Below are 23,643 nucleotides of genomic sequence, written 5' to 3'. Positions count from 1 at the left end.
CCCAGGTTGGAATGCAGGTGTGAGGTGTGTGAAAAGCAAGCTGGGAAAACAAACAGCTGCTTTGCTTTGTGTTGCTTTCTTTGGGGGTGCCGGTGGCCAGAAGGGCAGGGGGGAGCGAGGCCGAGGCAGGACAGCAGGCTGGGGCTGCCTCGGCACTGGCCTGGCTGCAGGGGGGATTGTTGTGGTTTTCCTTGGGCTGCTGCTGCTCTCTGATCTGTGCTGCATCCTCAGGAAGGTCATTTCATCTCCCTGCTTCTCCGTGGCCCTTCTGCATGGGCAAAAGGTGGGAAGCAGGTAAGCTCCCGAAGCAAAGGCTCTTTAATAGTATGGATGCTCTGACCTAACACACACTGATAATAATCAACACTTGTTGGCATTTTTGGTTGGTTGGGTTTGGAGGAGAAAGGAAAAACTGTGCTTGTGTCACAGCAGATCTATAAGAACTCAGTCCTGACTTCAGACAAAGGTGAGATAGCCTTTGATTTAAGTCTGGGACAGAAAGAAAAGGAAGGAAAGCCAGGAGAGCTGCTGATGCTGGGTGTTTATCCAGCCCCTGGCAAAGGGGAAAAGGGAAGTGTCATAGAGAAAATACAAATTTCACACTCACTGAAGTTTCACAGCCCTATTGTGGCAGGCTGGTCCCACACCTGGTCACTGGGGGTGAGTTGCAAGGGACAGGGCGAGAACAGGTAATTAATTAGCGCTGGTTAATTAAGCTGACGATCAGAACGGAATTAGTGGGTAGCTGCTTTGTTAGCCCACGAGAGGGCATTGCTGCCCGGGGCCGGCTGTCTGGCAGCCAATCTCAGGCAGAACTGGCTTTGTTTTTAATGAGGAATTGCATGAGGAATTCTTTCTCTTGTAACAATTTTGGGGAGTGGGGGAATTTGCACTGATAATATCCTCTGTGTACCCAGCACTTACTGCAGAGCACTGAGGAGTTACCAGCTACAGTGCAGGAAAAGGGAGCAATAAACGGTGAAACCATCTCAAGTTTAAGCCCCCAAAGCTAAGCTGCTGTAAGGAGTGCTGCTGCGGGCTCCCAGCCTGTGTTCAGTGACGCCTTTCTCTGCCTCTGAAGACAAACGTCCTCCCAAGCAATGCGCAGCATCAAAGCACCCAGCCCCACAAGCAGAGGCATGCCAGGCTCGTTTGGGCAGCAGACAAGTCTTTGCAGATGCCAGGCCTTTTCCTCCCCAGGGCTCGGACCCCACGGGATGCCCGGCTCCTTCCCGGGTGTGGAGGCACAGGGATGCTCTAGCCAGTCCAGCATCCGAGGTGCTCTGCCACCACACCATTCCAGTCCCTGGGCGAGCACTGCTGCAGTCACAGTCCCTTCAGAAACAGCATCGTTGGCTCTGAATCCAGCCTTTGGAACAGATGAGACCAGATTTGGTTGTGCAATCTGGCAAGGAGTTGCTGTGCGCAGCAGTCACACGCACGTCTCCGTGGGGCTTTTTGTTGCAGCGGTTTCTAGCCAGGCTCCTCCCGTCAAGCCATGAGGTTCAGACGGGACCCCGTGGCTTTCTACACCAGGCTGTGTCAGTGTCTGACAAAACATGGACGTGGAAAAGAGTGAGGAGGGATGTGTAGCGTAGGTCAGCCAGGAACTCCATTCATTGCTGGGAAGAGGAGGCAAGCCCCGCCCCGCAGCGCGTTGGCTCCGCCCCCTCCCGCAAGGCCCCGCCCCCCGGTGGGCACGTTCTGCGGGGCGGGGCCACCGCGGCGGTGGGCGGAGCTTCCTCCCGCTCCGGTCGCCCGTGGAGACGGGGCTGAGGGCGGAGGACGGGCGGTGAGCACCGGGGCCTGTTCCGGGAGCGTGGAGCCGAGCCGAGGTGGGAGAGGGGCTGCTGGGGCTGTGGGAAGGACACGCTAGAGCTTTGCCCCGGTGGCGGCGGGGCGTGTGTGTGCGTTTTGGCGGCGGGGAGCGGGGGGAAGGTGGAGCCCCGCGCGGTCGTTTTTCGGTTGGTTTGTGGGTGTTTTGGGGTTTGTTTTTAACCGTGCCTCAGCCCCCCACCCGACACCTCCAGCTCCCCGCCTCGGCTCTCCTGAGGAGAGGGGCCGGCGCCAGGCACGGAGCCGCTTTGCTGCGGTTCAACAAGTTGGCGGCGTCGGGGAGGGGGAGGAAAATGAAAAGGGACAAAGATTCCCTCGGTTATGTAGGGAAAAAATGGTAAATAAATAAATAAACACACGCAATAGGCCTTTCTCCGGGAGAGAATAGAAAGAGGCCTTTCTGCCGTGCAGCGGCAGCCGCGTCTGCCTGCCCAGACCCTCCGGGCGGCAGCGAGGGATGCCCGAGGCTGCAGGAGAGCGGCCCCGGCCCTCGCAGGGGTCGCTGAGTCCGTGTCCCTCGGGCCGTTCGCTTCCCGGGCCCCTGGCCCGGCCTCTGCTCGGCCCGCGGAGTTTTCCCATGTGCGAGGAGTTGTGGGATTAGTGTGGGAAGGAGTTTAATTAGTGGGAAGCGTCATTATTCAAGGAGGTTTCGTGTTGATACTGTGGAGATTACACGCCCTGTTGCAGTCATAAGTTTACTTTAGTAACTTTTAAGTTGCGGTGCTCTGTTCCAAGCTGAAGTTGTTCACTGTTTAGGGGGAGGGCGCGGAAACGGTGTCTGGAGTGTGTGTTGTGGTTGTATCCCGGTGCTGTTAGGGAAGGAGGACTCGCGCCGGGCTGCTACGCGACTCAGCCCATCCCTCTCCTTCCCCCTCCCCGGCCGTGTGGGGAACACGGAGGCTTTGTCACTGCTGCAGGAAGGGCAGCAGAACCCGTGCTGCCGTGTGGCTCCGAGCTGGGGGAGGAATTGTGGCGGCCGGCGCGCTGGGGTGACTGCGAGGCAGGGGAGGGCTCGGGAGACCAGGCTGGAGGTGTAGGAAGCTGGGCCTCGTTAATTCTGACAATCAGGGAACAATTTGATTAGTATGGCATATCAAATTGAATTCACAGTAATTTGTCAGGCTATTAGCCAGTGCTTTTATTGACTTGGAGCTAGTAGCATCAGAGACAAGTTACTTGTTTGCATTTATCTTGGCTGTAAATTGGTTTATAAATGAAATGCTGTGAGTACATGACAAGCACTGGACAGCAGCAGTGTTTTATGTGACTCCACCACCACTAAATGAGATTGAGGGATTAGTATGCAGTTAATGACTTCTCAGTCCCATGTTTCATCCCTGTGTGGGATGTGTTGCGGCCATGTAGGATGTCTGTAACCAAGTGCTAAAGCGGCCAACAGCCTGGGGAGGAGAGCACTGCTGGGGTCTGGTGCTGCGGCCAGGCTCGCTCCTGTTACCGCTCGGCCCGTCGGCCCTGCACGGGAAAGGGAAGCCCTCCTCCTCTTGGGAGACCTTTCTGAGGGCTCCCAAACAGCAGCCTTGGCTGGTTGGAACCACTGCCAGCATTTCTGATCCCTTGCTGGCATTGTACTTCATTGCAAACATCGAGTTGTGCTTTAGGGTTCAGCTACTTCTTTTGCTTCAGGTACATGTCTCTGTGGCTGTGTAATGACTTGTATGAATACTGAAAGCTTTTGATTTCTTATGCTGTTCCTCAAAAGGCCTGGGTTGTGTGAGCCAGCCTCATGAGAAGGTCACTATGGCAAGGCCCGGGACACAGATCGTAGCACAGTGATGGCCCCACGCTCCTTTTGAGCGTTGCTGGAGTGTTGATGAGTGTGTTGTGGAAGATGCCAAACACAACAGCAGTGCTGGGTGGGCAGGTGCTTCCTTCCTGGGTGCAGCTTCCCAGCCCGTGCATCGCCCTTTGCTTAGGCCCTGATGCAAAAGCAGAATCAAATTCCTGTGGAAGCTTGTGGAACAGCCACATCAATCCTCCCCCCTCGGCCCTTTCACTTTGTGCCCTGTGCAGAAGTGACCAAGGGAGATGGCTGCGTGGGAGCAGAGAGAAGTATTTTCCAAGCAGTGAATAGCCAGGATGGGAACCACCACTGCATCCTTGGCCGAGCTATGGAGCAGTGTTCCCAGGAAGATTGTATTGCTGCAACCTCCTCTGCACTTACACCAACTACAGGAGCGGGCAGGGCTTGTGTCCTAGCGCAGAAACACCCTTGTGCCAAGGTGGGAATCAAGAGTGAAACTGTCATCAGCTTAAATGGCAGGGGAAAGCGAGTTGCCCAGATCTGGAAAGTAGTTGTGGTGGACTTGCTGTTTCTTGGGAAACTGAAACTGCAGATGTTTGATGGCTCTTGGGATTTGCTCTGCCTTAATCACTGCTGGAATCATGCAACTATCTTCTGGATTTTGCCATATTGCACTGCTAGACGTCATTTTCTGAGTCTTGGTGAAGGGAGGGAGAAGAGAAAATAACAGCACTAGGCAAAAGGTTTTCACTCTGTATTCTGCAAGGAGAAGCAAGCAGAAAGAGCAGAGGGCTTGACAAAAGTCCTCAGAGACTGAGTTAGCCGTGGGGGCAGCTCTGGAGGCTGGTAGAAGCGAGAAGGCGGGGGGAGCGGTGGAGGAGTGTCTGGCTCAGAGGCACGCAGCTCGGGGGACCCAGCATTCCCACCATGGTGGCAGGGCATGTGTTACTGCAGAGCAGCTCAGCCTCTCCCAGCCACACATCCGTGAGGAGGAGAGCCATAAAGCTGAGACCTGACATACATCATACCCCACGCCCATGAGCTTTGGGGCTCCCCCGGGCAGCGTCACCTGGCAATGGGGGTGTAGGTGGTTTGTAGCTTAGAGATGTTCAGGGGCCACCATCGAGTGTATATTTTTAGTTGTGTTCCTTTGAGTATTTGGTCAAGCAGACAGTGTGTTTATATCCAGCTTCCTGTGTCCGTATCAGCGTCTTGGCATGTGACGGAGTTACAGAGTGGAAAAATAAAAGGCAAGGAGGAGGCCCAAAGCGTGTTGTCAGGATTCTGTGTGCTGCAGGAGCTGAGGAGGGCAGGCCATGGCCTCTGGGCTCTGCATGGCCCCAGCCCCTGCACCAGGCTCCTGCCTGGACTCCCGTGGGCTCACCCGGGACGCATGTGTCACCTCAGGCTCATCTCCTCATCTAAACCATCAACTTGAAGCAGGAACCAGCCTTGCTTTTCCATTTGTTTGCTCAGGTTTTCTTCCCAATCCCTTCTCCCGTGCCCTTACAAAGCTGGTGTCTGGGGCAGATGGCTCTCGGGCAGGTTCTGCTGTTGGCCGTACCCCGAGCCTCGCTGCTTCCTCCGGCGTGCCTCTGCTCCCACCCGCGGCTCTGCCGCTCTCCGCCGTGCGCGTGGTGACCCTGTGCTGCGGGCTCTGCCCAGCCCACAGCGTGCTGGCAGCTGCACAGCCCGGCACTGGTGATGCTCTATTGAATCATCGCTTCGCTATTCGTAACCTCTCCTTATGCAAAGCCAAGTGGAGCACACAAGGGAGGCTTTGCCCGATCTTGCTCTCTGAATGATAGTTGCCTTGGTGCAATGACAGTTGGCTTTGTGTAAAGCTCCACCAGCTAGGTGCTGATACTCAAAATCACTTCTTTCCCTTGCTGGGGCAGGAGCTGGGCAGCTCAAGAGCGGACTCTAAACGCACATGGCAGTGGGTGACTGTGATTCGGAGCGGGGGTGTAAGATTCTCCACAGGGAAGAGAAAAAGTTTTATGGTGCTTGAAGCTGAGGAGGGCAAATAAACCTCCTCTGAGTTTCCATCGTGATAAGATGGTGCCGTGGGCCCCAGCGCTGCCCTTGCTGCCCACGCAGCCTGTGTCGGCTGTGCCGGGGGGAGCGTGAGGGAAGGTGCGGGGTGTTCTCCCGAGGGACCGGCGGTACCATCAGAAAGGGAAAACGGGCTGGGAGCCAGGGCAGGCCCTTGTGGCCATGAAAAGTGGCGCTGCGGGTCGGGCTTGCGGAGCAGGAACAGCCCCAGCGAGAGCTGGGAAGCTCTGCGGGCACGCGCTGGGCCGTGGCGGCAGGGATGAAGGTGGCCGTGCGGAGGAGAGGGCTTGTTGGGCACAAGCAGGTGTTTTTGCTGCTTGTGAGTGTGAACTTTAGCTTGAAACTGTAAGGTAGGAAGTCTGTCTCCAGAAAGGCCTCTCCTGGGCTGCATGTCCCTCGCTGCCTGTGTTTAGATTTCTGTCCTCAGTTGTTAGGCCTTTGGGCTTAAATTTCCCCGGCAATCGCTGAAGTCTGCGGTTCTGAGAGGCTTGATGTATCTGTGTGTACCTTTGCACTTAATGAAAGGGGAAAAAACGGCTCTGCCTTGTCATTAATCCTCTCAACCAACAGCCAGAGTATTTCCAGAAGAAAATGTCCTGGTCTGAGAAATGAAATCGAGCAGATACCAAAGGCAGGGCTGCCGCTTTCTCGTGGGCTGCCATCGCACAGCCCAGGGCAGCAATTCTGTCCCGGGGCGGTTCATTACAGCTGGCGTTAGAGAAGCAAAGCTCTCGTGAAGGATCCCACGCTGTGGTTCGGGGCTGCTTTCTGGGTGTCTGCAAAATGCCGTGCTGCTGGTCTCCCTCTCTGTCCCCCGCTGATCCCTCTCATCAGCTGTCCCGGTTCCCACCACCAGCTCCCGCCGCGCGTGCCAGGAAAGGGTCCGTCTGCGCTGCGGGGGACGGAGTAGAGCGAGTGCAACAAAAGGCCTCAGAAATGAGGAAAAGAGCTCGTTATTCCTGTTAATGAAAAGCCATAATCCTCCCAGCCAAGCTCTTGTTTTCCTGCATCATCTGACTCTTGGAAGGCACAGTACGAGAAGTGTGATGTCCTCCTGGTGCCGGGGTTTGCGACTGGAGAGTGTTAAACCCTCAGGGTCTGCCCTGGGAACGTAAAAGTTGCTGCTGTTATGAGTAAAATGCACTGTTTTGTCAGTTGTTGCCGTGAATGAGTTTGAGCAGATCCCAAAACACATTTACAGCTGTGCTTGTTAGATTCAAGACAAAAAAAACCACCCCAAACCCAAGGCAGACTTTTAGGTCTAAGCTGGGTGATGGGATAAGCAGAAAGAGTTGCTGACAGTTTTGGGAGACAGACCGTCTTCTCCCCAGCCCACTCTGATTCCTGCAGCGCTTGGAAGGGCTTTGTCCCACAAAGCAGGGCTGCTCCGGCTGGAGCTGGCTGCCGGGGCCGTGCCGTGGGAGCACCCAGGCTTGGCTGCTGCCCTTGGCCCCGGGCGCTGGGGCTCCTTTGGCAGCCGTGTTTCCTCCTCTCACTCTCCCACGTGCCCTCTCCCTGATTTATTCCTTCCTGAGGATGGCCTGACCTCGGAACGCTTACAGCCCCCGTCTTCAGGAGGGATTTGGAGGGGACACATTACGCCGGCCTCAAACTATGCCAGTAATGTGGGGTTATGTAAGGGGGCTCGCGGCTGATTTGGTAGGAGCTTTGGTTAGGCAGCGATAGCGAGTCTTGAAGGCTCTGGGGTGGACGGTGGCCCCTGTGAGCCGTGTTTATTTTTCAGATGCATGTGAAGATTGTTTGCCCTTGTGTTTTGATCTCCATCAGGAAGCAGAAGTCAACAGATGAAGCTTTTTCTTAGCAATTTGCAGGGTGTGTGAGCAGAGGGAGAGCTCGCCCAGCTGAGCAGAGCAGCAGCTCTTCCCCTGGGACTGGCAGCGGGGGGGCGGGTGCTGCATTGAGTTGTTTCCCTGCTCTCTGTGGAAAGCACAAGCCTGGCACTGGGGCAGCAAGGGCTGGACGTGGCAAAGCAGTCTCTTGGTGAATGCAATTTGTTTCCCTACTCAGCGCAAGGATTTTCAGCAGCAGCTATTGACATTTCGATGCCGTTTCCAGCGCGGGAAGCGGCGCGTGACTTAGCGAGGGGCCAAGCGTGTGCTGCCAGCCCACGGCAGTCAGCACCTCTCTGGGGGTTAAGGGCCATCCCTTGGGAACTCTCTGTGTGGTTCTTTCCCCTCTCATTTCCTGGGAAGGGGGTGAGTTGCTCTGGCTGCCGTGACCCCGCCGCCACCGGGGTGACTCGCGTGGCTCGTGGCGCCGGTGGCCGGTTGGCGAGCGGCGCGGGGCTCAGTGCCAGATCTCCACTAGCCCTTTGGCACACGGCCGCTGCTTTTCTTCCAAGTGTCAGCGGCGATTCTGGATCCCGCCGTGCCCTGGTTAATGAGTTACCTCTGCCTCAGCTGCTCTGCTGCTTGAGGGAACGCCCGCTGCAGATAACCCCTGCTCTGCGCCCTGTTTGGCAGTGGGTGTCTCCACGGGGACACACAAGTGTATACAAGCACGTTATAAATTACAGGAGAGGTTGACACAGCGATTGCCAGTTGGTGTTAGATTCTTAGTTGCCGTTTTTAGAACTTGACATGGGTGTTGCACACCCGTGTGTGCACAGCACTGAACATGCACGCCCTTGGACTTTGTGCAGCAGCAAAGCAATGAGAAGTAAAAGACAGACAGCTTTCCTTGTAAAGAGAGTCAAGCCAGCCAGCACAGGAGGCACATCACATGATGCATTCTATCGCCTTCTCTTTTAGCAGCCAGCTTGGTTTGTGTCTGTATTACAGGTGATTTTGGACACATGAACCCTTGTGATCTTTCAGGTGTTCTTCAGGCACTGCTTTCTGTCTGAGGCGGTGCCAAATTGCACATACCAGATGATCTCTGGAGGTCCTTTCCAACCCTACCATTCCATTCTGTGATACCAGGTGCCCAATTCCACTCTCAGTCCTGACCAGCACTGAGAAAACTGCTGGCTAGTGGAACAGTTTTAGTTTCAAATCAGCAGTTTCTCTGATGGGACTTTAAGAGGAGCGTTAAACATGGTGTGCTGCGGGTTTGCCAGTCTTGCAGCAGTGAGCAGTTCAGGCACTTGTACTGTTTGGGATTGATCAAACTCCAGGATTACTTTTTGTCTGGATGTGTAAGGGCTCTCAGATTTGTCTCCTGTAGTTTAAAGCCCAGCTGCTAGAACATATCAAAGGAGACTTACGTGTCAGAGAAGTCTGCAGGAGGCAAAGTAATCCACGTGCTCCGCACCAGCTCCGCTGGCACTGAACATAAACCTGCTCAGGGTTTTATCCCCAGCAGTTGAACTCGTTTGAAAGGCAGTAGCTTTCCTGACAGCTGCCTCGGCACCTCATCGGCTGTACGTCTGGGTGGCAGCTCTGCCTCGGGAGCGTGGGCTTCAGGAGCAGCCGGAGTGGCAGTGAGGAGGCAGAAAGGCTGTGAGAACTCATTGCCTTCATACCCGTTCGGGAGGTAGCCAGAGGGAACTGGCCACCCATAGCCCTGTCTTTGGGAAGGGAAATAGAGGAGCTGGCTGTAGGAAAGGCCTCAGGTAGATTTTTCAGTGAGACCAGTCTCAAAGTACTGTAGTGTCTGTGACTAGAGTTAAACCACAAGTGCTGACCCCTCTTTGCTTTGGCTTTCTTGCCTGATGAAGTACTCACCATTTTCATTTTGCTCTGTTTCAGGATCATTGCACCGATAAAATCAAAGCGAGCCGGACAGGTAGCAGCCCTGCATATGTAGGTGAGTTTCCAGTACAGGCTCGTTCCTTTCCTTCATGCAAAATATAAGCAGCATATAAGTCATTTTATTCTGGAGCAGAACAAGCTCAGGTTACTGGGCAGCGTTCTGGGCGAGAGGCCACAGGAGGGCGATGGCTGTGGGCTCTGTGCTTGGCTGTCCGCTCTCCCACGCCTCTGCAGTGGAGGCTGTTGACACTCTTTCACCTCCTTTTTAGCCACCTGATCACTTTCCCGTTGAACATTGGGTGCATAGATGCTGGTTTTGAAATGCAGAAATGAGGCTTTCCCTTGCTTACTGCAGCAGTTGACGAGGGGCAGTGTGGAAGCGTTGGTAGTTTCCGTGTGCGCCGCCTCGCCTGTTACTTGGGTAAATTTGTGTAACCAAGGGGCACGTGAAATACTTTGGCCCTTTTCAGTGGCTTTGAGCTGAGAACCCCAGAGCTCTTCAGAGAGCGTATCCCAGCGATGCCTTGGGCTTTATCTCTCTTTCAGACTAAAGAATCTGCTGGAGGTCGCAGAACCTGAGGCCGCGCTGTGTCTCCTGACTCCCAGGCTGGTGCTTCAATCACGGACGGCTCCCGCGTTACATGCGGTAAGATGAGCTGCCTCTGGTTCAGCTGAAAGTCTCTTTGTAGTTTGTGTATGTGTTTTCTGGCGAGAGTTAGCTGGGGAGTGCCCTGTGGGGAGAAGCAGGTACCTTCTGTGGAGAAACTGCACTGCGGTTCGTTAAGGAGCACAGGTTGCCTTTACTAATGACTTCAGGGGCAACACCGCTAAAAGAATACTGGTCAGACACTGCTCAAAGTGCCCTTGATCTAGGAGTCAGTTTTCATGGCTTTCACTTCTACTAAAGGCATAAAAAGCTAAGTCAGAAAAAGAATCAGAGGAAAATAAAAGCAAGTTATTCCAGTGCTTGTTTCCCAATGAGTAAATTGGGTTTGACACGTGTGGAGGCTGACTCTGCACGTCAGACGGAGCCCGGTGTCCCTCAGCAGCATGGTACACTTCACATAAGCTGTGAAATGGAGGTTACCAGGGAACACATCCTCAATTAAACACCCAGAACACCAAATCCAACCGGAGACCTCGGGAGCTGTCTGTTTGCTTTCATTTCACTTCGCTTGGGGTTTGGATATGTTTTGGAAAGCCTAATTGAGACACTGGCAGCATTGTTTGTAATTGTTAAAAACAGCTCAACTGTAAAATCCCAAGATATTCTCAAAGGTAAATCCTCTGGAGAGGCCAACACCACAAACTGGTGTTCCGTGCTTCGAGGAACTTCATTCCCCACACGAAAGCAAGCGTGTCTGCACGCCCAGGCTCCCCATGGCTTACCCAGCCCTGATTACTGCATCCCTTGCATGGAGTGAGAGTCTGTCGTTGCTGCATCTTGTTCTGCTGTAGGGATGGTTTTGAAGTGTGCTAGTATATATTGTAATGAGACTGAGCAGGGCTGAGACGTGTAGCCGTGGTGCTTTTATACCTCGGACGTGTGAAACGGCCTCTTTGTGTTTGCTGCGAGCTCACGTCGCACGCGAGGTCTGGAAAGACCAAAGGACTTTGTGCTAAACAGAAGCTGCTGTGCCTGGCTGCGCCCAGCAAAGCAGAAGGTGGGTCTTCTGGGGTCCCTGAGTTTCCCTGATCCCTTCAGCTGTGGTGCTGTACAAGGTGTGCATCTCGAGCATCCACGGCCTTCGCCAGGAACACTGTGCAAGTACTGCAGCTCTTCGTGTGCGTGGTGTGATCCTTCAACAAGCAAGAGTGGGTTTTGTTTTGGGAAGATCTTGTTGTCTTTTACCAAACCCAAACTTTTCCTAATGCAAATGTTTGCACTGCGACTGTAAACCTTGTCTGATGCCTGTTTAAAATTCAGCCCCCCTCACCTGCTGGGAAGCAGCCAGTCATCTCCATCCCCTGCTGCTGACTGGCTGTGGTGGCTGCAGAGGCAAGAGCAGCAATCCTCCCGTGGCCACCGTTCCCCTGGGAAGGCAGGAGTGCAGGCACCACGGCTGACAGCCACAGCCCCGCTGCTGGAGGTTCTGCAGGCCTTGGCTGGGGCTGTGTGAGGTTGCTGCCAGCCCCCATGGTACCCCCAGAGCCAGCAGACAGGCTGTGGGCAATCATGGACACTGTTTTCCCCAGGAAGTTTGCATCGTGGATACTTTGTTCAGTACTGCCAGTGTATGAGTGTCTCCCAGTCCTCCTCCTCCCGAGAAGCTCTGACCTGTCACACCACCTCGTGGCTCCTTTGTTGCGTGTGACATAGGTATCACAGAGAGGCAAACATGACCAGAAAGCGTGTCTGATCCCTATTTATTATACTACCAAATCCCGTTTCCTTGCTGGGGGCAGTTTTCCTGCTGCCCAGGTGTTATTGTCTGCTCTCTGCAGTGGTGAAGCAGAGGGACAGGTTCCTGCTGCCCAGGTGTTATTGTCTGCTCTCTGCAGTGGTGAAGCAGAGGGACAGGTTCCTGCTGCCGGGTGTCTCGCCGCTGTTTCCACTGGGTGTCAGCACGGCCCCACGCCGAGGCTGCAGCTCTGCCAGCCTCTGCGAGCAAGCCCTCTGTGTGCAAGCCCTCTGCAGGCAAACCCTCTGCGGGCAAACCCTGTGCCTGCACCCACCGCTGCCAAAGCTGGGCTGGCTGCATCACCCGAGCAGGGTGCTGGCTGGGGCACGGCTCTGGGCTGGCAGGATCACCCCACACAGGCACGAGGGGCAGCTGAGCTGGGAAGGGACTGTTTCACTGCAGGGACTGATTCCTTGGGCAGAGCAACCAGTTGGAGCAGGAGGAGTGTGGAACGTGCCCTCCTCGTTGCAGCACTCTCTAATTAGGGTTACATCTGCAACAGTGGGCCCCCGTTTCTGGAAGAGCAGCGTGGATAACTTTTGCAGTGTTTCCTTTGGAGGTGTGGATGTGATACAGAGCGCTCCAGGAGAGCTGCTGTGCAGAGGCATGCCCGGATCAGCCTGGGCCAGGCTGCAGCCACGCTGGGGACAGGCCAGGGCCCCTCCTCCCGGCCCCTTGACTCTCTACGGTCAATGTTGAGTGAGAAGAAGCACCTTGAGGGCACTTTGGGTTTCAGGTGGGCAGAGGCACTTGCTGGGTGCGCCATTCTCTCACATGCTGTTGCCATCTGGCACGCCATGCCTCTCCCACTGTCCCTGCAGCTCACCTCGCAGGGGCTGGGCTGCAGTAAAAGGCTGTGCCCAGTCCCACTGCTGAGACTGAGAGCTGAAGGGGCTTGGGTTCCCCCAGCACCCTGTGCAGGAGGGCACGGGCAGATGGAGCCCCGTGTGAGCCGTTGGGCTGAGGGCAGTGCCAGGCCTTTTGAGACTCCTCCAATGGATTCTTCCCATGGACACCTAAACATTGAAAAATCAAGGCATCACCCTTTCCGCACGGCCCCACTCCGGGCGCTGTCGTGGCTCCCCACTGTCCCTGTGGACTGGCCTTGGCTGTAGCTGCTGGTGCCTGTCCATGCTGCTGGCAGCCCCTGCTCCTTCCAGCCTCCCCAGCACACACGTGCTGTCCTGCCTGGCCATGCTGGGGGGAGGGAGGCTGGCCTCTGGCTCCCCTGAAGCCAGGCACTGCGGGGCTGTGTGGTGCAGGGCAGGTGGCTCCTGCAAAAGCCAAGCACTGCGGTGGGAGCAGAGGTGCTGCTCACCCTCGGGAGTGGGACAAAGTGGCTGCAAGGTGCTGGTGCTATGTGGGGGTGACCCTGCTGAGGAGCAAGCCCTGAGCAGCTCGCTGTGCTGTCCTAACCCAGGCCCTGGGCGATGCTGTGGCTCAGCCTTGGGAGGAGTGAGGAGCTTTGTAGAGCAAAAGCACCATAAAAATACCACTTTCCTGCCCAAAAAATGTATTTTCAGAAGCAAAATTGTGGACTTCAGAGACAGGAGTAAGCTCCTGGCTCTTTGTTCGTGCTAGCCCTGGAGAGTGTGAGTAGGTAAGAGGAGACAGCCGGATTTGGTGTTGGGCGGTGTATGGTTACCGCAGTGGCTGCACAGCCCCCGCTGAAGGCAGCAGGGCCAAGGGCCCTGACGGTAAGAAAGGCTGCAAAACGTATTGCAGGCAGCTCTGTGAAGCAGCAGGGAGCCACTGGTGGAGTTGGGTGGGCAGAGTCTTTGTTGTGGGTGGTGACAGGCAAACCAGATCCAGCTTAAAACCGTTTCAGTGAGGACTGGGGAAGTGGCAGGACTTGGGACAGTTTCACTTGAAAACCTGCAGCGTTTGTTGTGGAGTCACTGGAACCCTGACCGTGAGCTGTGGTACCACATTTTGGGGACCAGCATACTGCAGGGAGGTGAGAGTCACCAGGAAGGCAGGGGTCCCTCTTGGCTTTGGAACTGCTTGTGCCCTTCCTTGCCCATTGTTTCCTTGCCCGAGGTGAAGCCGGCCATGCTACTGCCTCCCCACAGCCCCTGGGCTCGAGGGCAGGGGCACGAGGGCATTCCTACCTCCTGGGCCCATCGTCCACAGCACAGCTTCTGTGGCCTGAAAAAGGAGATGCCTTGGAAAGGTGTGTGTGCAGAGCAGCTGTAACTGTGGCTTCACACCAGCCCCCAGCTGCAGGCTGTGGCCCTGGAGAGCCAGAGCCTGGTGACACCTTTGAGCCCGGCACGTTTGGTGCCCTTTCAGGTGCTGGAGTCAGTGTTGGTGGTTTGTGTTCTGTTCAGTCTGCTCTGTTGTTCTAAAATTTTGAGTTATTCAACTGAAAAGCCATTTGACTTCAAAAGAAGGAGCTGTGGTAGCCTTCTGAAGCTTTTTTGGGCTGCTAGCAGGGGCTGGAGCTGCGGTGTAAGCTGACTTTACATAACTAGAGCAAACAGGGAACCGTTTGCAAGGCAGAGCTGCTGGGTGAATCCCAGGGGTACTTCAGCAGTGGTGAGTTAATTACATTTCCCTCAGCAGGTAGCTCATAAGTCCTGGATCTGAAAGAATAAAAAAGATAGATTGGTGTTTAATTACCCTGGTGAGAGCTCGGGTTTAACAGCCAACCATGTAGCTACCGAGGCTGCGCCGAGCGGCTGCTGCACTGCAACCTCCTTACCTAAAGCCTGCAGAAACAAATAGGGCAAGGCCTTGGAAAATAGGTTTGTTTTCTTCCTGGGGAAGAGGGACAGCTCTGCTTGTTTGCAGGTGCTTCTGTTGGGTTTTGTAAGCCATTCAAAGCCTGGGTGCACGGCTGTGTGAAGGGCACTGGAAGTTTCACACGTTTCATCCCCTCCCTGGCAAAGTGTGGCTGGTGAGCATCCTCTTCTTTCAAACAAATGTCCTCAGTTTTCCATGGAAAAGGGTATTTTCCCCAAAGGATGAGCCCAGCCTTCCCAGTGGTGAATTTACTCCATTCATTTGTTGACTCTGCAGTTAATTACAGAGCCCCAGCCCAGCACGTGCCTCTGCAAGCCCGCAGTGCCTGGAGAGAGCAGGCAGCCTCGCTCCCTCCCTCGCTCCCTTGTTACTGGTGCCTTTCCCATAATCATTCTCTTCACTCCTGACAGCTTTCAAACTGAGCAGTAGTGGGAATAACCAGGGCAAGAGGTGATGAGAAGCTCATGGTGGCCACGTGCCACGGTGTTGGTGGGCTGGACGTCCATCCCCCCTGCAGCAGGGTCCCAGTGGGGTTAGTGGCTGCTGCAATGGAAACTGTTCTTCCACTTGTCTGTCTCCTCACACCTTTCTGCCCCTGCAGTCTCCTGGTATTAGGAAGGGGGAAATCAAAGCTGCACTGATGTGCTTGGGACGGGAAGTGAAGGTGATGCTGGTTGACACAACGATGCAGTACTGCAGGGTACGGAGGGCAGGGCTGAGGGGTGGCACAGCTACAGAAGGCAGGCAAGCCTGTGAGCCCCTCCAAGCCAACACCATGCACGGGCTCAGAGCTTGCTTGTTTTATTAGACCTGTGAGCACAGCTGGGAAGAAAACATACCCTGTCTGTTTTTAGAGGTAGCTGTTGGTGTTTTCAGAGCACTTTGTGCAGAAAGGCTTTGCCTCGGGCACAGTGGCCAGAGGAGGCTGGTGGGGGGACTGATTATTTTGTCTCTTTTTAGAGTCTGAGTCAGAGACAAGTGAGAGTGGCAGCTGTGCCCTCAGCTGCTCTGGGGCTAGGGCCTCGCTGCCATGGTCAGCCCCGGGGCTGTGAGCCCTCCTCCAGTGCCATCACTTTGCAGGGCCTCGAGGCTGTAGCTCACTGTGCTCTCGCAGGGTGGGCACAGGGACCCCAGCTCACCTCCTGCCTGCCCCAGCACAAGGTCACACCAGCCGTGTTTTGTCTTAGGTGGTGAACTGAAAAACTTGTTGTGGCTTTGGTTGTGCATTGGATAGAGGATGAGCAGTTGTGGCTCTGAGTGCTGGGGGACATGAGAGATCCCGGTGAGGGTGGTGATGGGAGGAGCTGGGCTCTGGCGTTGTCTCTGCTGTTGGCTCAGGGCTTGCCTCCTAGAAATCGGAGCAGTGCCCTTCTTGACCAAGGGGTCTTTTCTCCAGAGTGACTTAATTCTCCTGAGAGGCATTTCTGGAGACATTCCTGTCCCAGGAATCCCTGCCTGGGCTCTGAGGGCACGAAACCCCGAGTTGTGCAGCGCTGCCCCACGCTGCCTGTATAAATCTGCAGAGGTGTCTGCAATTCGTTGCTGTTGCCTGAAATCGAGTGTACCCTACGAGAAATCCCATGGCTCAGGTACTGGGGTGGGTTGCCAGGAACTTGGAGGGAAAGCAGTATTATTGGGTGATGACCTAGTTGTAAATCTCTCTGTAGAGCAGATTTAGTAATCTTAGGAGGACTATTAAAGTAATGCTGCGCATGTTTGTTTGAAGATGAGGAAACGCAGCAATTTAATTTTCAAATGTTATGGTTTGAGGCTGTTGGGGCTTTTTTAAACAACATCTAATTTATTAGCAAAGCCAACCAGCTGGGAAAATGAGCACTGAGACTTTCCTAACGAGGTCACCCAGATGGGATGGGAAGGGACTCCAGAGAAACTCAAACCTCTCCGCTAGCAAAAGGGGGCTCGAGGCCGTGGCTTGGGGGTGAGGAAGGGAAGGCTGAGCAAGTCAGCCTTGGCTTGCCCCAGCAAAATGAGAGCACACCAGTTTATCTTTTCATTTTGCAGTAACTGGGTTTTAACCCCATGTCTTTATTGAAGCAAAACCCAACCCAAACGGTACTGGCATTGGAGGAACCCGCAAATGTTGGGCTGTCTTACTCCTCAGAGGTGCTGGCATTACTTTCTGAAAACAAATTGTCTGGGGCTGTTTCTTTTTTCCACGCTGTAGCTTTTGAGTGAAGTGAAAATTGCAAGGTCTGGAATGGGAGTTTGGGCTCACTCTGTGGTGGCTCCGTGCAAAACAGATCCCTGTTGCTGCAGACCTGGTTGTTTTGGAGCCCTTGCGGGCAGCTTGCCACGCACCAGCAGAGCTGGTTATCACACAGCAGCTGCATTTATCAGCTCTGGCAGCGTGTGCTGGAGGTCCTTGGGTGGAAGTCTCCTTTTGCACAAAGGTGTGAGCCTGTTGGGTACGAGGCAGCTTTGGCAGCTCTGACCATCTCCTGCAGGTCCTTCTGGGCAGTAGCTGCACCGTGGCTGAGCTGGTGGGCTCAGTGTGCCTCAAGGTCCCTGCAGCAGGCACAGGGGCTGCCCTGCCCTGCAGCACCGAGCCCTGGACGTGATCCTGGCCCTGCCAGCTCCCATCAGCCACAGCCTGGCCCACGCCTGGGCTGTGGGGTAGTTCTGCTGGGTTGATAGAACCCACCTTCGGCTCCTCGGTGCCACAGGCCACGCAGCGCAAACCTCCCTGGCGCGGAGAGCTGGCTGCCACTGACATGCCATGGCAGAGGCCCTCTTGGGCGAGTCGTGGCACTGCAGGGCGTGTGGCAGAGGTGGTGCGTGTGCCACGACCTTTGCCCTGAACTGCTGAGAGTTTTCACGTTGCAGTTTACAAACACTGTGCCGTGTGTGCCAGATACGACTCCCGTCATCGCTTACAGCGAGAAACACGCTGCAGGTAGCTCGCTCCTTCCCAGCACTGAGGAAGAGGTGTGAATAGCAAACCTTTCTGAGCAGGTTGGTGAATGCTCCTGAAGGTGTTTCTGCAGTGTCAGTGAGCGTTCCTCCTGCTCTCCAGTAACTGGCAGGTTGAATCACTACACGTGCTGTCAGAAGGCACGTTGATGTTTGGGTGCTGGAGCTGCTGCAGGGGGTTACAGCTCCCTCACGGACACTGACTCCACTGTGATCTGGTGGGTGTGGGGTGGTTGCTGAGAGGCTGTTATGGTGCTGATACAGAGGTTATGTCAGGCTCCTGTGCATCTTCACTGTGCTCCTCGCAGACAAAGACTTCACAGCTCCCCAGAGCAAACAACGTTCCCAAAACTCTTTAGCTGCCGCTGTGCAGAGTAAGCAGCTGATGGTGCTGGGAGATGGCAGCTCCAGTCTGGCACAACCAGTGCCCGTTGCTGGGAGGGGAGGTCTGAGGCCTGGTGCTGCAGCACTGCCTGGCCCTGCACAGCCACGGCTGTGCCTCGCTGCCCTGCGCTGACTCATGGTTGGGATTTGTCACCTCCTGCCTCTTCGTGCCTGGATTAAGTGAGGGCTGGAGGGTGAGCTGCTTTTGTGCAGACAGCCCTGGCTCTCAATGCAGCAGTGGGGCAGCAGGGCCCGAGCGAGGCTGAGTGCCCGTGTCTTCAGTCAAGGCAGTGGCGTGGAGGGAACGCTGCTTCCCAGAGGCACAACCCGCTGGGCTTTTCTTCATGTAGCATTAGTCGTCTCCTGGGCGGTAAGCAGCGAATCCCCTGCCCCTCAGTCTGTGAGTGGCCTCTCGGGAGCACAGCAGAAGTGTTGGGGTGCTGTGGGGCAGTGGATGGCTGCCGCAGAGCAAGACCCAGCCTCCTGGCACGGCTGCTGTGAGCAGGCTTTGCAGACTGCCCTGCACAGCCCACTGAGGCTTCTTGGGACCCCCTGGCACCTGCTCACATTTCCTCAGCTTTGCTGCAGGTTACCCGTGGTAGCTGCACACACAAACCCTGGGGGAGGTCCTCGGGGCCAGCGAAGGCTCGTGCCTCAGACGCAGCGTTTCAGGGCCGTGGCCTCGCCTGCTGCAGGGCGCTTGCTGCGGGCTGGCGTCTCCCAACTGGCATGCTGTGAGAGGTTCTGCAATTACAAAAGATGTCTGATTTGCCCCAAAATCCAGCATTTGGAGCATTCAGACTAGTTCTGGGCTTCATGCTTGTACTCCTCTTCCCAGATGCCAAAGTTATGGGGAAGCTAGGCCACTGAGCTAAACATGGGGGGGCTGTTACACCATAGAATCATTTTGGTTGGAAAAGACATTTCACACCATCAAATCCAAGCCTTCCCCTCCCCCAGCCAAGCCCACCACTACCCCACGGCCCTCAGCTCCACGGCTTTGGGATCCCTCTGGGGCTGGGCACTCCCCCAGCTTCCTGGGCAGCCTGGCACAGGGGCTGACACACCTCTCAGGGAAAAAGCTCTTCCTCAGCTCCAGGCTCAACCTCCACTGGGGCAACTTGAGGCTGTTTCTTTTTGTTACTTGGGAGCAGAGACCAACTCCCACCACACTCCAGTCTCCTGTCAGGGAGCTGCAGAGTGACCACGTCTCCCCTCAGCTTCCTCTTGTCCGTCCTCCCTTCTCAGCAGACACCACCCAAACACTGGCCCCGCAGTAGGATTGATGCTTTGCATTCTTACCCAGAGAAGCAAGGTCCTGGAGCCACCCGTGGCTTTTCCTGCCACTCACCCTCCATATATGGCGATGTGGGAGCAGACAGCAGCCTCTCTGAACTTTGCCTTCTTGTTTTCCTTTTCCTCTGGTGTGTTGTAAAGCTGCTGCAGAGGCAAAGTGCAGCGCGGGAGGCGGGGAGGCCATGGCTGCTGTGCTCTGCCTCTGCCCCACCTCCTGCCTGCAGCGGGCTCAGAACGGGCACCGGCTGCCCCAGAGAGGCAGAGGAGGGGATGTTCCTTAGTCCCAGGGCTTGGGCAGGCAGGTGGCAGTTCTCCTCCCTGCCCGCTGGCAGGTGGTGTGGCTGTGGAGCATTGTTTGCTGAGCTGCTTCTCAGATGACAACTCCCGGTGTGCAAAATCATCTGTGGAAAGCGCTTTTTGCGGCGTGTGCTGGTGGCCCCTGCGTGTAAAAGCAGCCTGATGTGCTGTGACACCTTCTGCAACTCTAACCTGCCGTCTTTCGAAACAGAACTTCACCACTTCACTGAAAATGTCTGGCAAAACGGCTACCACGACCAACAACATAGCTCAGGCCCGAAGGACTGTCCAGCAGTTAAGAATAGAAGCCTCAATAGAAAGAATAAAGGTGAGAGCACGTCCTTCTTCACCCTTCCTTCTCTTCTCGTTCCCCTCACCCCAGCTGTAGGGCGATAACAGTGTGTATGTGTCTGTGTGCGTGTCTGTGCCCACAGCTCAGTGTCTTCCCCACCTCTAAATGTGACACCTGTGTTTTGGCCTGAGTGAACCTACGTCCATTGGCCACTGACAGGAGCATGCCCAGGTAGCTCAGTGCCTCGTGGACTTGCAGGAGGACCACGGCAAAAGCTGAGCAAATGCAGTGTGTGAAGCAGAGGGGTGTGTTTCCAGGCTGTGATTTGGTTCCATCCTGGCTGGCTGCTGCGTGTGCAAGGAGGGTGAATGAATGCAACAAAGGCAGCAGCATATGAAACTGCATTCCTTTGCCTTAAGGCAGAAAAGCAACCAAGCCTTTTATCCAGCCAGCAGGGACGGGATAGTGGCTACAGCAGTGCTGGTGACTTCTTGGGTCTCACCGAACTCCTTCAATCCCCAGCTCTATAGAGAAGCCCCTCGTTACGAACCTGCTGTGTTGTTTTGAACCTCCTCCTGTTTAGTTTCAGTCTTCCACAGAAGTTGTGCAGGAGCTGGGTGCTGCTTTTGCCTGATACCACGAGCTGAGCCCGGAGAGCAGCGCGGCCGTGCCCTGCTCCTGCCGCAGCCGGGGCGAGCGCGTGGCAGTGGCTGCTCAGGAGATGGGCACCAGGAAATGCTGCTGTCTCCAGGCTCCTCTCCCATCCCATGCAGGGACTTTGCCCCAGCCAGCAGCTCCCAGCATGTCTGAGCACGTTACCATGGGAAATCCCATGTAATGGTGGTGTTTTTCCCCGCCTCCCCCGTCTTCTGCAGGTGTCAAAAGCGTCAGCAGACCTAATGCTGTACTGTGAAGAACACGCCAAGAAGGATCCGTTGCTAATGGGCATCCCCACTTCTGAGAACCCTTTCAAGGACAAGAAGACCTGCATTTTGTTATAGGAGAGGGGGGCAGCTGCCCCCAGCCCTCTCGGGCAAAGCCACAGCGGGCACGCAGGCAAACACTCTGTAAGGTACCGGCTAGCAACTGTCTAAGAGCAGCCCTTCTTTTACCAAGCCTATAAACAATTTCTGAAGCTTTCTAAAGCACTTCTTCTGTTCCCTACCTTTATTAGGAAGCGAGGTTTCAAACTGAATTAACTCCTTTCTCGTCCAAGGGCACGGGGCCTGTGGCGAGCGGCGTCGCTGCGCCGGGCCGGGCGAGCTGGGGCTCCTGGCCCCACGGGGCTCAGGCCTGCTTCCACTCCTCAGCTTACACAACCGAGACCAAAGTTGCCTGAGCTTCGCTGCCAGAGCAGAGGCAAAGGTGTAGAGACCTGATGGAACAGCATTGGGTTGACGCTGGGTTTTTAACTCTGTCTGGGTGGGGGGGAGGTACCTGTGTTGGTGTGTTGTGCTTATGCACAGGCACATTTGGAAGTGCAGTGTCTAGCAAAAACTACCTTGAGAAACGACTACAGCAGCTGCCAGTGAGCTCCAGGGAGCCAGGCCTGCAGCCTCCCTTACACTGGCTTCTCTTGACAGGGCTTTCTCAGTGTAAAACCGAAATCGGCATGAATCAGAGACCCACAGGTTGGTTTTCCTGCTCTGTAAGAGGAGCTGAAAAAGCAGAATTTTCAGCTGTCATTCTGCTTCTCTGCATTTTCTTCTGTGTTAGCATAAAAAAACCCACCAAACCTGTCAACAGAAGCAAAGGCTGGAAGCTGGTAGTGGCCGGGCTGTGTGCTGAGCTGGAGGCAGGTTCCCTCCCAGGCACATTCTGTGTAGGGGGTCAGAAAGGTGGCTCTTTGTTAAAATTCATTTCTAAAGGGGAAAAATGCCAAATTCTATCCAGATGATGGTTATGCAGCTGTAATTGGAGGGCCTTTCCATCAAGGAAGTGGTTTTATATATATACCTAATAAAACAGTCTTTCTCTGTGTGTGTGTGTGTGTATAGATATAAAAACTTTAATCCTGTATTTATACCAACATTGCACACTGACAGGAAACTTTGAAGGGACTGCAAACAATGCTGGCTTCAGCTGGCTGCACATGTCCTCCCCTGCAGCCAGCAGGCTGCCATCTGCCACAGCTCTGCTGTGTTCCTGTCGGGGTACTCACAGAGTTCATTAACCGCTTGTGATTTGCTGCGCTAACGACGCCTATTTGTCACTCCCCCGTTGATATGCGCTGAGAAATGACACCTTCAGCAGGTAACAAAGAGGTCACAAATTGACAGGCAAGGCTGAGAGACAGCCCTACTGCCTGCTCCGTGCTTACCTGCAAATTCTCCCTCCGTAGGTTGTGGTGAATGCTTTCCTTTTCTCAGGCAGTGTCCGGGCGCGGGTGAGAGCTCCAGCGCTTGCACTTTGCTCTTTTGCTGTAAATACTCCCGTGAGAGAGCAGGGATTGTACAACTGGGGGGAAATATGGACTGCTGTAGCAGAAGGAAAAAGGAGAAATGAGAATCTCTGTATCCCCAGCTGCTGGGGAAAGCCAGGGAGGCAGCAGGGTGGGCTGGCACGGCTGGGCTGCCCCACGTGAGCCCAACACCGCTCCAGAATGGGTATTTATTCTTCCCCAAGTTAAGCAGGCAGCTTGTTATTTGTGGGTTTTTCCCTGTGTTTCCTACTTTGGCTCTTCACTGCTGTGTTGTGTTAGAGGCAGAAGTGCTAGCTGCAGGGGTGGAGACCTGGCTTTTGCTAAAATAACCTGCTGCTAAACCATTTCTGCTTTTTCTGTGCTCTCAGTTTGCCATTGTTTGTTTTCCTCGGCCTTCTGGAGCCGGTGAGCTGCAAAGGGTGCGTTGCTGGGTGTTTCCTCCGTGGGAAAGGTGCTGGTGGGGTTGGGATGGGGATGGCCTGGTGCAGGTGAGACCGGTGCTCCCTGCTTCTGACCCCTCCTGATCTGCCAAGGGTCCAAACAAAAGCCCTGTTGCGCTGTGTGCCAGCAGGACCAGCCTGCTGCAGCCCCCAGGAGGGACAGCCAGGCTGCACTTACCCTCCTGAGGGACTGCAAGTCACATTTACATCTTGTCTCGTGTCAAACTGCTGGGGCTGAAGATAGGAGAAAAGGAGATCTCAGCAGATCTGCTGGCAGTTCTCCTGGACTGGGCATCAGGTGGGTTATTGGGGTGAGCAGGGCTGCAGAGCTGAGAGCTGCCAGACACCCAGCCAGACACAGGCTGGGGCTTAGTAAAAGCAAGTGTGGATTTATTGAAGCCCCCTGGTAAAGCCTTGCTTCAGCTGGGGAGAGAGTGTTCTATTACTTTGTACATGCTTTGTCCCCAGGCACTCCTGGGGCATCCCGTGTGTTGCTGCTGTGTGTGTGCCCTGCCCTGCCCCAGCCGGGAAGGGGCTTTGCCTCCCCTCAGGACCCATTCCTGGCTGCTGCTGCTCTAGGGGCTGAGCCCCCCCAAACCTGGGTGTTTTTGGGAGGGCTTGGCATGTGGCCAGGCAGGGACCCTCCCCCCAGAGCTGGCTGGTCTGGGGGAAAAATGAGTGTTGAGGTGACCCCCAGGGCCACCCATGGGTCCTGGCCAGGAGTTTGTGGCAGGGGGCCAGGAGCCTGGGGGAGAGACCAGGGCTTTGTGCAGTTTTGGGTCGAGTCTGAGCTTGGTGAAAGAACAAGTATTTGTGATTAATTCCAAACGTGTGATTGATCACACCTGGGAAAGCAGCAGAGGAGGGGCAGTGATCCCCAGAGCCAGGTCTGGGTGTGTTTGTGGTCAGATGTGGTTAAGTTTTTGCTCAGTATCTGATGCCTGTGCTGCTGCAGCGCCATGCAACAGGAACAGGGTGTTTGCATGCGTGTGCATGGAGGCACCAGCCAGCACAGCAGCTCCCGCGGTGTATTTGCTTCTGAATTGCTCTAAGAATGAAGCTAAAAAC

The 23,643-nt window shown here is 55.1% G+C and overlaps 1 protein-coding gene across 1 annotated transcript; it reads left to right on the top strand.

Moving 5' to 3' along the window:
• Positions 1-1,734: 1,734 nt before the first annotated feature.
• Positions 1,735-21,693, top strand: GNG12 (G protein subunit gamma 12). The gene is made up of 5 exons (XM_062003932.1): positions 1,735-1,835; positions 9,364-9,421; positions 9,913-10,012; positions 19,633-19,749; positions 20,589-21,693. The coding sequence occupies exons 4-5, from the start codon at positions 19,654-19,656 to the stop codon at positions 20,712-20,714; spliced, it is 222 nt and encodes a 73-aa protein (XP_061859916.1). The 5' UTR covers positions 1,735-1,835; positions 9,364-9,421; positions 9,913-10,012; positions 19,633-19,653; the 3' UTR covers positions 20,715-21,693.
• The last annotated feature ends 1,950 nt before the right edge of the window (positions 21,694-23,643 follow it).

This window comes from Colius striatus, chromosome 10 (genome assembly GCF_028858725.1).
Source record: "Colius striatus isolate bColStr4 chromosome 10, bColStr4.1.hap1, whole genome shotgun sequence".
Lineage (NCBI taxonomy): Eukaryota > Metazoa > Chordata > Aves > Coliiformes > Coliidae > Colius > Colius striatus.
Note: the sequence above shows the minus strand (reverse complement) of the source record. Positions and strands in the feature narration are given on the sequence as shown.

Coding starts and splice junctions, on each gene's coding strand:
- GNG12 (XM_062003932.1), top strand. CDS start 19,654: ATGTCTGGCAAAACGGCTACCACGACCAACAACATAGCTCAGGCCCGA. Junction 19,750..20,588: donor CCTCAATAGAAAGAATAAAG/GTGAGAGCACGT, acceptor CGTCTTCTGCAG/GTGTCAAAAGCGTCAGCAGA.